Here is a 12,697-nt window from a genome sequence, read left to right on the forward strand (position 1 = left end):
GGGTTTACAGCTGCAGCGGGGAAGCATTTTAGCTCTAGCTTCCTTTATCCTTTGTGATAATCCTTTCCAGCTCCCTACTGCTGTGCACAGGTTTTAGCTTGTCACTACTGTTGGTTCCTGCAGCACTGCCCCTCATCCTGCTAGCTTTCATTGATCGTTGCTGCCGTTGACACTCACATGCCCTTTGATAAAGTAGCCATCAAAGCTCCCGTCCCTCTACAAGCCATGTTACAGACCCACTCCTATCTGAGATGTTCATTAGTGTCGTTTGCCAAAAGGTTTATGTAACAGATGTTGCAAAGCGGACGCGCAGAAACACGCACACTCACACACCAGTATTGCAAGGGCTGTCAGGGTGACGATAAAGGGAGGATGGTCTGCAGGACCAGGGTAGCTCGGAGGCATAGCTGCATCTGTTAAAAAGGCAACTAACATCTCTGTGTGACCATGCTCTATTTTCAGCTTGTCATCATGGCTGGGACTGTTCTGCTCGCCTACTACTTCGAGTGCACCGATACTTTTCAGGTGCATATCCAAGGTTTCTTCTGTCAGGATGGCAATTTGATGAAACCATACCCTGGAACAGAGGATGAGAGCTTCATTTCACCTCTTGTGCTCTACTGTGTGCTGGCTTCAACTCCGACAGCTATTGTAAGTATAAGAAATTATTTGAATTCTCCACGACTGCTCCATAAATAATCGCAATAGTCCTGTAATATCTTTGTCCCCTCTGCTCTCTTTTCAACTGTAATTGATTTACACTTAGCCAGGCCTCTGTTTTGCCTTAGCCTAATATGATTTTCATCAGTTATCTCCAGAAGTAATTATTCTGAGGTAATCACAGTGCAAGACTGAGGGGTAGAGGTTGTTAAACCTTTTACAATAGCTTGCTCACTTCAGTGATTACTTGTGAATTGCCTGGGCTTGAGAGAGGCTCTAATGCAAAGGTGATGTATTACTGGAAATAAGAAAACAGGATAAAGCTGAAGTAAAACCTGGGTCAGACATGCAGTAGATCCAGGATTATTTGCTGCTATATTAAAAGGACTGTTGAAGGGCTTTGAAAGGCTTAGATGAGCAGAAAGATGCTCAATACAGAGAAAAGTATGAATGCTATTTCCTTTTCGTTTATAATCTCTTTATTTTTGGCAGTCACATCCACTTAACTTTTTTTTACCCGATTTTTTTTACTATCCAACCAGTAAAGCTGCAACATAGCTGTTCTGAGCAGATGAAAATATTCAATTAGCTGAGTACATACAATTCCAAACAGATGATTGCAGTCACTGATTAGCAAAACTTTGGCCCTTCTCCATTTTCTGTGCAGAAAGCTGCAAATTTCACAAATAGCCAGCTTTGCTGCATTTGTAATTACATAGATAAATGCCTATCAGACTGTGTTTATGTACTTTGTTGCTTTATTTCTTTCTCTTTATTTCTTTATCTTTAATATGTCTTTCTCATATTAACTTTGCTTTGCATCCCTTTTGAAAGTTGATTAAAGCTGTGCATGATGTATTTACTTGTGAAAGGTGAATGCTGCACCATAGTCCATTTTAAGTTTTGGTCTGCAGTAATTTTAATGCATGAAACAGTGTAACACAGAACATGATAAGAAATGTGAAAGAGATCTGCAGAAGAGGCTATAGTTTTTGGTACAGGACACTTTCTGAAAATGTGTAGGGATTTTGCATTGGATTACATCATGAGTTCATGAAAATCCTCTGCAGTAATAGTATTACTTTCTGTATTGAAACTCAGTTGAATGTTAAGACTTTCATTTTACTTTGTGCTGCAGTGATAGATGATTTGCAAATGAAAAAAAAAAAAACCATTTGTCCGACTTCCCCCACATAAACATAGTGCCATTGTTTAGGGAAGTAACTTCCACAGGGAGTGTTTGTAAGGGGAGATTGAGTGTCACTACTCTGCCTTGATGCCATAACCACAAAATTAGTGGGAGGTTTGTCCCTTGATTCAGCAATATGGCATTGGGTGGGCAACTGGTAGTAAGAATGTTGCTCTTTATTTGGATCTTCTGTTTAAATCCTTGCTCTGGCAAAGTTTGCTGCAAACCTTTCAGGTTTTGATCCACTGGATCAGCATTTTCTTTCTTTTCAGTGGCCCAAGAAGTTTTTCCTAGTTACTCTTACTTATGAAAAGCTGAATTGGAGTCTTCTTCAGGAGATGAACAATGCTGTTTTTGTAGTTTCCATAGCCCATATTAAAGACAAGGAATGAAAGACTGTAGTGAATGTCAAATAAAGTTTTTGGGTGCAGAGACCTTCAGTTTAGTGCTGTGTGGATCTGGTGTGACTATCTGATACAATGCAGGCTGTGCAGAGATGCTAGCCTGGGTCCAGAAGTACAGTAATCACCCTAGATGATTGGATCCAGTGCTGGATATAAGCTAGTAAGCTCTGCTTCTTGGGTTATGCTGTGTCGTTACACTGGCTATACTGCTTCATCTAGAGAAGATGTGGTCAGGGACAGCACAGGGCTCTCTGCACCATGCTTCATTGTGATCTCTGTGTACAACTTCAAGGAGACAATACATCAAACTTTTGTGGGAAAACATTTTTCTTTCCATTTTTAATGGAGTATGTATTAATACACTATTTAATAAATTATTTGCATAATTTGTATTGTGTTGTATTAGTAATACATTATTTAATTATTTAATGTATTAGTATTGGGCTAATCTTCAACTAGGGCATATGTCAGAGGGATCTTTTTCTGTCCTCCTGACTGGTGCTCAGCACAATGTTTTTATATGAGTAATTTCACTTTATTTCTCATTCCCATCTTTTGCTGAGAGACTTTACTCTCCTTGCAGGCTAATTTCAGACTTCTGCTTCAGCTAGTAGCTGACTCTGCAGACTCAGTTTTGGCAATGACCGTTAACAGAAAGCTAGTAAATGAGACAGAAAGTGAGCTCAGAGTCTCCCTAAACACTGTCCTTGCATTGCACTGCTGGTCAGACCACTCAGAGTGTGAGTATCCTCAGCTGTCACCTGGTACCCGAATGGGTGCTGCCTGCCATTCAGACCGTCACAGTCTGGGAAGAGATGTTTGATCCAGTTGAATCTCCCAGGGATTTCAGTGAAAGGAGCAAGTGCAGCCATTTCTATTTATACTGCGATGATTGTATTCTCTCTGTCTCAAAAAAAAAAACAAAACCACAAACCAAACCAAACCACAAACAAAAGAACCCACACAGCTGGGCTTCATGGGAGGGAGCTTTGCCTGCATTCACTGTGCGTCAAGTTGTAGCTTCACTCTCTACACTTTGCTCTCAGGAATAATCACTGACATCCTGCAGCTCCACTGTGAAGAAATTACTTAAGTCAAAGGTAGTACCAGTCCCTCCATACAATTACTTTTTTCTCCTCTGCAAGACACTAGTTGCTTCACTTTCTGCCAACAAATTGGTTGCTTTGGCTAAGAGGATTTACAGCAGCAAATCTGATCTCTCTGTGTTGCTTGCATATTGCCACTGTCCTGACACCTCATGGCATGAGTGGAGTGATTATTGTTAGAAGGGGTGGAACCCAGCAGCAACGAGGGAGCACTCATGGTACTAGTTAACAGTGTTTCTGGAGCTATGGAAAATAGTCTAGGCATCCGTACAAGCTCCCTCATCTGAGACACAAGCAGTGTTTAAGTGCAGTCCTGTGTGCACAGGTCTGGAGATGACTCAAAGCACTGATTCCAGCATAGCTCTGAGGTGTTCTAATGCTCACAAGCCAAAAGGGAGCATCTTTGTAAATTTAATGGAATATCTTTGTGTCTCAGTCATTTGGCTATGACAGTGGCCATGGGGAAAACGAATGCATGTATTTTATTTCTTCCCTGACAGCACTTCTCAGAAGTGCTGTTGTGGGTTGGTAGCACTGTATGTGCATTTCCCTGCACTTTTAGTGGAAAAAATAGATGAGACTGGCCTGTTTTTCTGCAGTTTTATTTGTTGTTCTTGAAACATGTGATGCCGCTGACTCCATTTAACCATTTTTTTCTGCTACACTGGGTAGTTAATCATCATAAATCAAAATTACAAAAGTCTTTTAATGCTTCTACTGATAACCTCTTAGTCTCTGATAACAGGAGTTTCTTGCAAGGGAAGATGCCTGAATCTCATGACAACACTGTTAAATAAATGAAAATCATGTATGCCTGCCTCCGTTCTGTGAAATGCATTTTTCTCCCAAATATTCCACTGAGGATAGGTCAAAGGCTTTCATCTGCCTTATTCATTTTTAATTTTCTGAGTGTGGTGGTATTAGCATCTTTGCAGCAAAGTAGTAGGATATGGTGAATTTAGTAATAAATTGCAGCTACCTAAGGAAAAATTTGTTTTTCTTTGTAAAGAAACAACTGGCCATTTTATTTCAGATTTAGTGATTTATCCCCTGAAACATAGATCTTCAGACTCAAGTAGTAAATTTTGCTGTCAGCACTGGTAGAAAAGGGGGATTCCTGTAATCCTGTCTGTTTTGGATTGAACTTGTAGTTATCTGTAGGTTCTGGTGCCACAAAGTGCTTCATAAGATATGTATGGTTTCATCTTCATCTCATGCCAGCTGTTTTTAATGCCTTTTTTTCTTCTCAGAGACTTTCTCCTTCTTGCAGGCTGATTTCAGTTGTACTGACATTGTTGGCGGTTGGTTATTGAACAACTGCTAAATTTCCAGTGTTCCTATTGTCATGCTGAGATGGGTATAGGAATGCTTTCAGCCTGTCTCACAGTAAAGTAGAAGCTATGGTTAAATCATTTTAATTTTTGCAGGCAGGAATGTACCATCCTTGACAGTCACGGCAAGCACTTGGGTACTGTACCTACCAGCCAGTCTCTGGGGCCAGGGAAGGGGAATGAGAAAGAGGATATTTGTTTCTGTGACCTTGTGAGAATAGCACAGAACTTCTGTCTTTGCCTCCACTGCATTTCGAAGGATCAAAAGTTTCCAACTTGCCAAAAACTGCTTTTGTCTTGGGCTTCAGGTGGCCTACAGCAACATGTCTGCACATTTCGATAGCTGACCTCTGCATTACAGAGCTTTAGACAGACAGCCCCTCATTTTGGTGGTTATAGGTACTCCAGGAAGGGTGAAATTAGCAGGAGAATAATTGGGGGTTTTTTTTCAGAGTTGGAGGTCTTAGAATGCAACCTTCTTCTGGAGGTAAATGTAGTGTAGGTATTTGTCCTGGTTTCGGCTGGTTTTCCAGTGATAGGGAATGTAAAAATTTAGAGCAGCTTGAACGTTTAAGCACCGGAGCTTGAGTTCCATGATCACAGGTCTGGTGAATTTAAAAGTGACCTGTCCCACAGCCGGGTGTTATGCAGAGCCTGGGAGAAAGTGTAATATTTCAATGCACTGTCAATTCCAAAATATTGGGGGGGGGGGGGGAGAATTAACAATTCTTTTAATTTTTGCCAGTTTGACAACTTTATGAAAACAATGTTTAAAGTGGAACAGGTTGCTTTGCACAAACATAAAATTTTCAAAGCATTTCCTTAAAAATATTCTGGGATGACTCCACCACATTCATTAGTGTCCTTCAAGACGAGCTTTCCCCATTACGAGATTACTGCAAATCAGCCAATTCCCCAGCTGGTACTAAACAATCCTTCCAGAGTTCAGAGCTGCTGCCTGCACTGCTCCATACACTGTGATTTGTCTGCCCGCCCGAGAGAAGCAGAGAGGCTTAGGAACAGAGCCAGCTCACTGAAATGAATGCTGAACAGCAGCAGAAAGCTTCAAGGACACTGTGCCTTGTTTCCTTAAAGTAGAATAGAAAGTGCCACTACTGTTTTCACGCAATCTTCAGTTTCTTTCCTTCCATTTCCAGGGAGGAAGTGGCAGCCTACATCTAATTGTTAACTGGCCAGTGCTATTAATTTGTGCAAAGGAGTATTTGTTTTCAGATAATGTTGGAATCAATCAAACTGAACTGGTCTGATTATTAATTAGAAGATGAATTACAGTGTTGATCAAAGTTATCTGAAGCAGGAGGAAACTGTTCAAACTTCTCCCTACAATTTGCACTTACCTCCCAAGCTTCAGAAACACCATTCTCGTAGATGGTTTTCCTATTCTCTCTGCCACCTTGCTTCCTTGGCTTTGGCTTAGTACAGCCATGTTATTACAGTGATTTATTTCTAGAAGGGATGCCAGGGAACTTCAGCCTGTGCTGGCTGATTCCCCTGCGTCTGCTCAGCAGCAGATGCCGGGAAAACCAAGAGTGGCTAATGCAGCTCAGAGCTCTGTAACAGTAGCTTCTTCCTGGCCTTTTCAGGCAGAAATCCCTAGGCTCTGCTGGTGACAGTGCTGCCGGGAAGCAGAGACTCCTGTGCTACAGTCTCCTACCCGCCACACTTCACCCCTGTGCTGGCACGGCAAGCTGGGCAGCAGTGGGGATGAGAGGTCAGCGTCAGTGCCTGGAGTGTCCCTTACTCCTCGTTAAGGAAGGATACATCCCTTTTCCAAGGAGATGTACCACACATGGTGCTTGCGTGGTCCTGGCTTTCAGGGCTGGCCTCCGTTTCAGCTTGGTCCCAGAGCGGGGGGATCTCCACCCAAGGGCATTTGGCTACACCTTCCTTTTATTGTCGGGACACAGAGCTGGGGCTGCTCACAGGGCGAGGCAGAGCCCCGCTGCTTGTCAGGTGTCCTCTGCGCATGGCGGCTTGTCTCCCTCTTTTTGAGGTTTGCTAAGGACCCAGCTTGTGAAATGGTGAATGACAAGCCGGGATACGTAGGAGCGAGGCAAAGGTGTGCCCATGACTCTGTGTAAATGTTTCTATTCTGGTATTTACACACCATTCTGGAAAATAAATACATCTTGTTTGTTTTGTGTAACACTTTCAGATGCTTCTACTGCCAGTGTCTCTAGGACTTTGTAATGGTGCCGGTCACATGCCAGTTTATGAGGAACACTGCAGAGCTGTGGGAAATTTCTTCTCTTGATTAGAACTTCGGTATAATTATTTTAGACAGTTTTACCACAGTAAATTCGTTTTTTGAGCACAATGATAAGGGAATTGTGGGTTTTGGGCAGGCTAGAATCCAAATTGTGGATTTTGGCCCTTTTGACTTGGAATAAAAGAAACCAATTCTTTTTTTCTGGAAAATAACTTTTAACTGTTCTTTGCTGTTGTTTTCATTGAACAACAACAACAAAAACCAAACCAAAACAAAAAAACCCACCAGAATGAGATAATAAGTAATGGAATGCAGATGAAGGTTTTGTCCTCAGAAGATTATGGGTGAGCTGGATCTGCAATGTTCAGCTGAAGACATTGCTTCATTTCCTCTTGTAGTTATGCAAAATACAGCATTGATTCCTGTGGGCTAGAGAAGATCTGTGAAGGTGATGGCAAAGATGAGAGAGTGTCTGCAAAAACTCTCAGCTGATCCCTACTCCTCATGACCAACGATGGTACTGATGCTATCAGGAGAAACCTCTGCCCTCCCAGGCAGGCTTGGGTCAGGGTCCTGGCTGCAGATCACAGCAGAAATACTGTGTCCTGGAGAGGGTGCCAAGGCAGACCTCAATGACCGCTTGCCTCCTAAGGTGTCTTTTCTCAATAAGAATGTTGCTTAGTGTTTGCCACCCGGTTTGACTATGGAGTCTCAGCAGTGCAGTGTCAATATTTGGCACTGTAGGTAGCAGGTAGAATGGCAGATCAATAACCCTCAGGGCCTAAGGCTAACTGCGAGGGAGATGTAAGGAATTAAGGAACTAACACCACTAAGTGAAAGTCAATATGAGCCATATTCTTAGTGGGGACTGTAGAGAAGATGGAGACAGACTGTTCGAAGCACAAGAGACAACCCTGCAATGAACACAAGCTGCAAGAAAAGAAACTGATTAAATATTAGGAAAAATCTCTTTACAATGACAGTAGTCAAACACTGAAGCAGTGCCCCCCTCGGGGCTGTGGGATCTCCGTTCTTGAAGACATTTGTAACACAACTGCTCAATGCTGCGGTCTGTGCTGGCCCTGCTTTGAGTAGGGCTTGGACTGGAGGCCTCTGGGGCCCCTTCCCAGCTAAATCACTGTGTGATTCTGTGCCTCTGCATTCTGTAGTGCTAGTGAAAATTTTCTGCTATTTAACTAATGACAGGTGAATGGAGCCATGAGCTCCCGTGTAGAGCCTGAAGAGGCAGCTGTGATAATGCAGTCCTCAGATACACCGTGATGCAAAAGGACAGAATTGCTTTTGGCCCAATGCAAGCCAGTGCTGATGAATCACCTGCTGGAGCACTTTGAAAAGGTCACTTTTTGGTGGACAGGCCTGCTTTTCCCAGAGAGAGCTGTGTGGAGTCATTTTGAAACTGGCTGACTGGGGTTGAGCCCCATAAGCTTCATCTGCTTATATTCTCCATTTTTGAGTGCTCTGCACATAGCTTGTCTCACAGCCAGTGCCTTCCTTGTATCTGCTCCTCCCCTTGGCTGCTATTTGAATGCTGCAGACTTGATTGAGTTTTTTCTATTTGTGACATTAAAAATGCAGCCACACACGTTCTTATAGAGGATTCAGGAATGTCACACAGCTTGCTGAAACCTGCCCAGAAAGGAGAGTGATGATGTCCCAAGACCCAGGTTCAGTTTTGTTTGCTGCCAGAGATTTTCGTTTATAATAGGATGTCTCTGGTTGCAGTTTCTATGTATAGTGGTGTTAACAAGGATTGACTGTGTCACAAGAATGCTCTTAGAGTAAACAAGTTGAAAGATTTAAAAACTCCCAGAAATCAGAATAATGTAAACTTTATACATAGAAAAGACAGACAGCTGTACTTCACATAATTCTTCCTAATATGGGATCTCCATCTTCTTGCTGTGATCGGAAATGCCATCAGTTATACTTTTTCATGGGAAGCAGGAGAAGGGTGTTGTTTCACAGGGAGACTTCAGGCAGTCCCAGGCTGTGGGCACAACTGTGCTTCCTGCATCGCTTCTGTGCACCCTGGCTGACGCTCCTCCTTCTTTATCTGTGTGGAATTGCAGTTGAAATGAAAACTGTCTGTGGCAACTTGTGTTCGCTGAATGCGTGAAAAAATAGAAAAATAGTGTTTTCCTATTTGTTGCCGCTGAGTCAGTGAACGAGAGGCAGGAGGGCTGTTGAGATGCAGCTTCTGCCAGCAGCAATGTGGGACTGCATGGAGCAGTCAGGCCAGACCCCATCGGAGAAGAAGGGTGAGCAGTTTGACTAAATTGCAGTGAATCTGTAGTGAGTTTTCAAAGGGAGGCAGGGTAAAAAGGAGGCAAGATTGGGGCAGTGTGACTGGTGACAAGCCAGTTTGTGCATAGGAGGAACCCGATTGTGGCGCTCCGCACAGGGGTTTGGAGAAACATGACTAAGGAGGAAGATTTTGGCTGCTAGCGTGGTAGGGGAGTGAAGCAGGGGTGCGGTCCTCAGCTTTGCTAGAGGATTTGAATTGAGGTACAAGGCTAACGTCCTGAATGAGAGAAACTAGTAAAAGGAACAAAGTCTTAAAGCTGGGCCCATCCTTGGCTGTCAGCACCATCAATAATTACTTTTCTGAGTTGAATATAACTCTCCAAGGCTGCCCCCCACCCTCACCCCACTGCACAGTTCCTGCAGGAGTGCTGCTCCAGGATGCCACTCTTCTGCAACCTCATCTGTGTTGTAACCCAGATTCATTCCTGGACTGTTTATCTTAGTTTATCCTTACAGCAACAGCTCTTCTTGATGTTTACACCAATCTATTTTTAGAATGCAGTTGTGCAAAGAATCATTTGGCAAGGAGACTGTAAGCTTACCAGAAAGTGTTACAGGAAAAAAAATTAAAAGAAAAGATAAAGATTCTATGTCCCTTAAAAGCAAGTTACATTGTTTTGTTGATCAAATTGATAATTTAATTAACAAACTGTTGGTAATCTGTACAGGAGTGCAGGGAGTATTGGGTGCTCATGTTGTGCTGAGAACTTGAAAGGGGAAGATGTGGTATTTCGCTGTCTGAAAATGTCAGTTCATAAGTTGAAGGACTATCGTTTCCAAATCTGCCATGGACAAAAGTCTGTTGAAGAGGAAAATGGGACAGATCATTTTATCCGTCTCTTTGCTCAGGAGGAGCCAGGAAATAAGTAAAGCATGTGCAGCATATGTTTTTGAGTGCTGAATGTTGAGGAGCAAGTATTTGGTGACATTGCCAGTAATGGGAAGGCAGGACAAATTGAAGAAGTTTTCTCATTGGACAGGTTGAAGTCAGCAGAGGAAAAATTACATACGTGGGCTTTGGGCCATCATCGTAGTATTTTTACCTAATAGTAATATGAAAAGGAATGTGAGCAAGAGTGCCCAAGCAACATAACCTCAGTGTAGTTGGGCTGCTATTGCATTCAGGAAATCAAGAACAAAATCATATCCAGTGGCACTACCTTTGCTTCCCTATTGCCTACATCACCTCAGACTGCAGATCACCAGTCCCCAACCTCCAGTGCAATTTTCTTGCCATTTCTACTAACTAATTAAGCCAGTATAATACAACAGTTCATTAACCTTGCATTGTTTTCCCAAACGGAAATAAGTAGTTTGCTTGCTGTTTTCTTTTTCCACCCATATCTGTGTATCTATATTTAGATTTCAGATTTAGAACTGAATTGTACCAATTCCTGGGGTGCTGATTCTGTTCTGGCAGAAGCTAAGGTACTTCACAGTCTCAGTGGTTGATTTTGGGAGGCCAGCTGGACAACTTGGCTGGATGCGGACCCTGCTCATGCAGAATCATCAGGTTTTAAATCATGAGAATCAGTGGAGTTACTTGACTTCAGAAATGCCTGGCGAAAAAAAAGATCAGTTCTATGAGAAGCTATTCAGGCCACATTCAGACCACAGCTAGATCAGCTACCAGAACTAGGTGCCCAAAGCCCCCACTGAATTTTTAGAGAACAGCAAGGCTCACTTTCTAGAGCCCACCTTAAACATACAATGAAACAAAATCCTCAAATTTAGGCAACTAAATTCAGTGCCAGAGATGGCACCACAAGAATAGTCCAGTTAAGTTGAATCATCTTGTATCACCTCACAAATTATTACTATACACCTAAACTCTGTATTAAACCAAAGGCACTCTTCACTTAAAAAATCACATTTTGATCTGTTATACTATAGGAAATCTGGGATAACTCTGCTTAAATCAGTGGCATGGAATTGAACAGATTTATAGCCTGGCAAAATTTACTCCTAAGTCTAAGTGGAACTAATCTATCCACACGGGAGTTGCTAGGATTATGCCAGGCAGCCAAATTTATAGAAATAAAGATGGGAATTGAAGTAGGAAAATATTCAGTTAACTCCTGATGCAAAGGAACTTTAAAAATGGATGTATTGTTAAAGGAGGTCTATTAATATGTTTTATACCTAAGTCTCTCTTATTTGAAAAGTTGGGGGGGTTTAAAGTCCAGTAACCCATGTCTTCACAGAACAGAATTTCCTCAGGGTGTGAATTGTCTCTCAATGTGTATGTACAGCCCCAGGCAGACAGAGAGCCAAAGCATTAATTCAAACTTCTGAACATTATCATAATTCAGATAATAAATGGTTTGAAACAGAGTGTCACTTTTAAACTGCTTTAGTGCAGATGGTGTTTTTCTTAATTCTCAGCCCCATAGTTAGTGAGCTGAGCTTATTGAACTGCTTGCCAATTCTGTTAAGAGCAGACGGAGTGAAATGGGATAAAGGCAATACTTCGGTGCAGCTCCCATGCACCGGCTCCCACCCCCACATGCCATTATCAACATACATTTTACAACTCCACATTTCTCAACATCAGCGGTTAGAATTATAAAGAGGTTGAGCATACTCGGCTTGAATGTCAATAATAAGGATGCTCATATGGCTTAATAAGGATAAATTGTTGCCCTTGAAACAACGTACCATTCCAGCAGTCAAAGTGAACTAAGACTAGTTCCTTGACATGTATGCTAACTCTGGCTGTCTGTGTGCATGTGTGTGTGCACACATGCTTTTCTTATGCATTTCTCTGACCGTTCCCTAGCACTATGGGTTACTCTTGTGTGTCTTATAATAACGTATTGAATTAATTCTTTTGAGTGCTCCCCTTTTAAAAGCTCATTTCTTCCACTTCAGACTGGCTTTTTTTTTTCTCTAAAGACTTTCATTACAAACTCTGTCTTTCTTAAAAGCTCCCAGTTTCCCCTTCTGAAGCCTGCTGACAAAACATGCTAGGTGGGATTTTCAGAAGTGCCCGCTGTGAGTGGACCGTCACTGCCTCTAAAGCCTGTGATCAAAGTCTGTCCAGCTTTAGCTAGGGCAGATAGACCTCTGTGCAACAGACTTAAATTAATTCTGAGTGCTTAGGAAATACTGATCCTAATCCTATGGGAAGCAATTATCATTTTTATAGAAAGCATGAATATTCTGATCAGAAAAAAATAAGTAATACATAAGCACAGCTAACATAAAGATCAGTGGGTCCCTGGAGACTTCATTTTTGATGTTTTAATAAATAAAACAGGACATTTAGTAAATAAAACAGGCCAGAAGTCATCCTCTGGCCCTCAGACTAGCTGGCATGTGCAAACTGTGGCCAAATGGCTAAACTCCTTCTGCGTAAAAAGCAGTGGCTGCAGGCAGCTTTCCTCGTGGGACTTGTCCCAGGCATTTTCTGACAGACTGTTGGCACCAGGCCAGGCTGTGGCAGGGACCGT

General features: G+C 42.4%; 1 protein-coding gene across 2 annotated transcripts in view; it reads left to right on the plus strand.

The window, feature by feature from the left end:
• PLPPR1 (phospholipid phosphatase related 1) overlaps nucleotides 1–12,697 on the plus strand; it is a 140,730-nt gene that overhangs the window by 104,631 nt on the left and 23,402 nt on the right. For both annotated transcript variants that reach the window (XM_076362838.1, XM_076362840.1), the window contains one exon: nucleotides 463–651. In XM_076362838.1, coding sequence (XP_076218953.1) covers nucleotides 463–651 — 189 coding nt within the window. The remainder of the gene's footprint in view (nucleotides 1–462; nucleotides 652–12,697) is intronic.

Source organism: Aptenodytes patagonicus, chromosome Z (genome assembly GCF_965638725.1).
Source record: "Aptenodytes patagonicus chromosome Z, bAptPat1.pri.cur, whole genome shotgun sequence".
In the NCBI taxonomy this organism is placed as follows: Eukaryota; Metazoa; Chordata; class Aves; order Sphenisciformes; family Spheniscidae; genus Aptenodytes; species Aptenodytes patagonicus.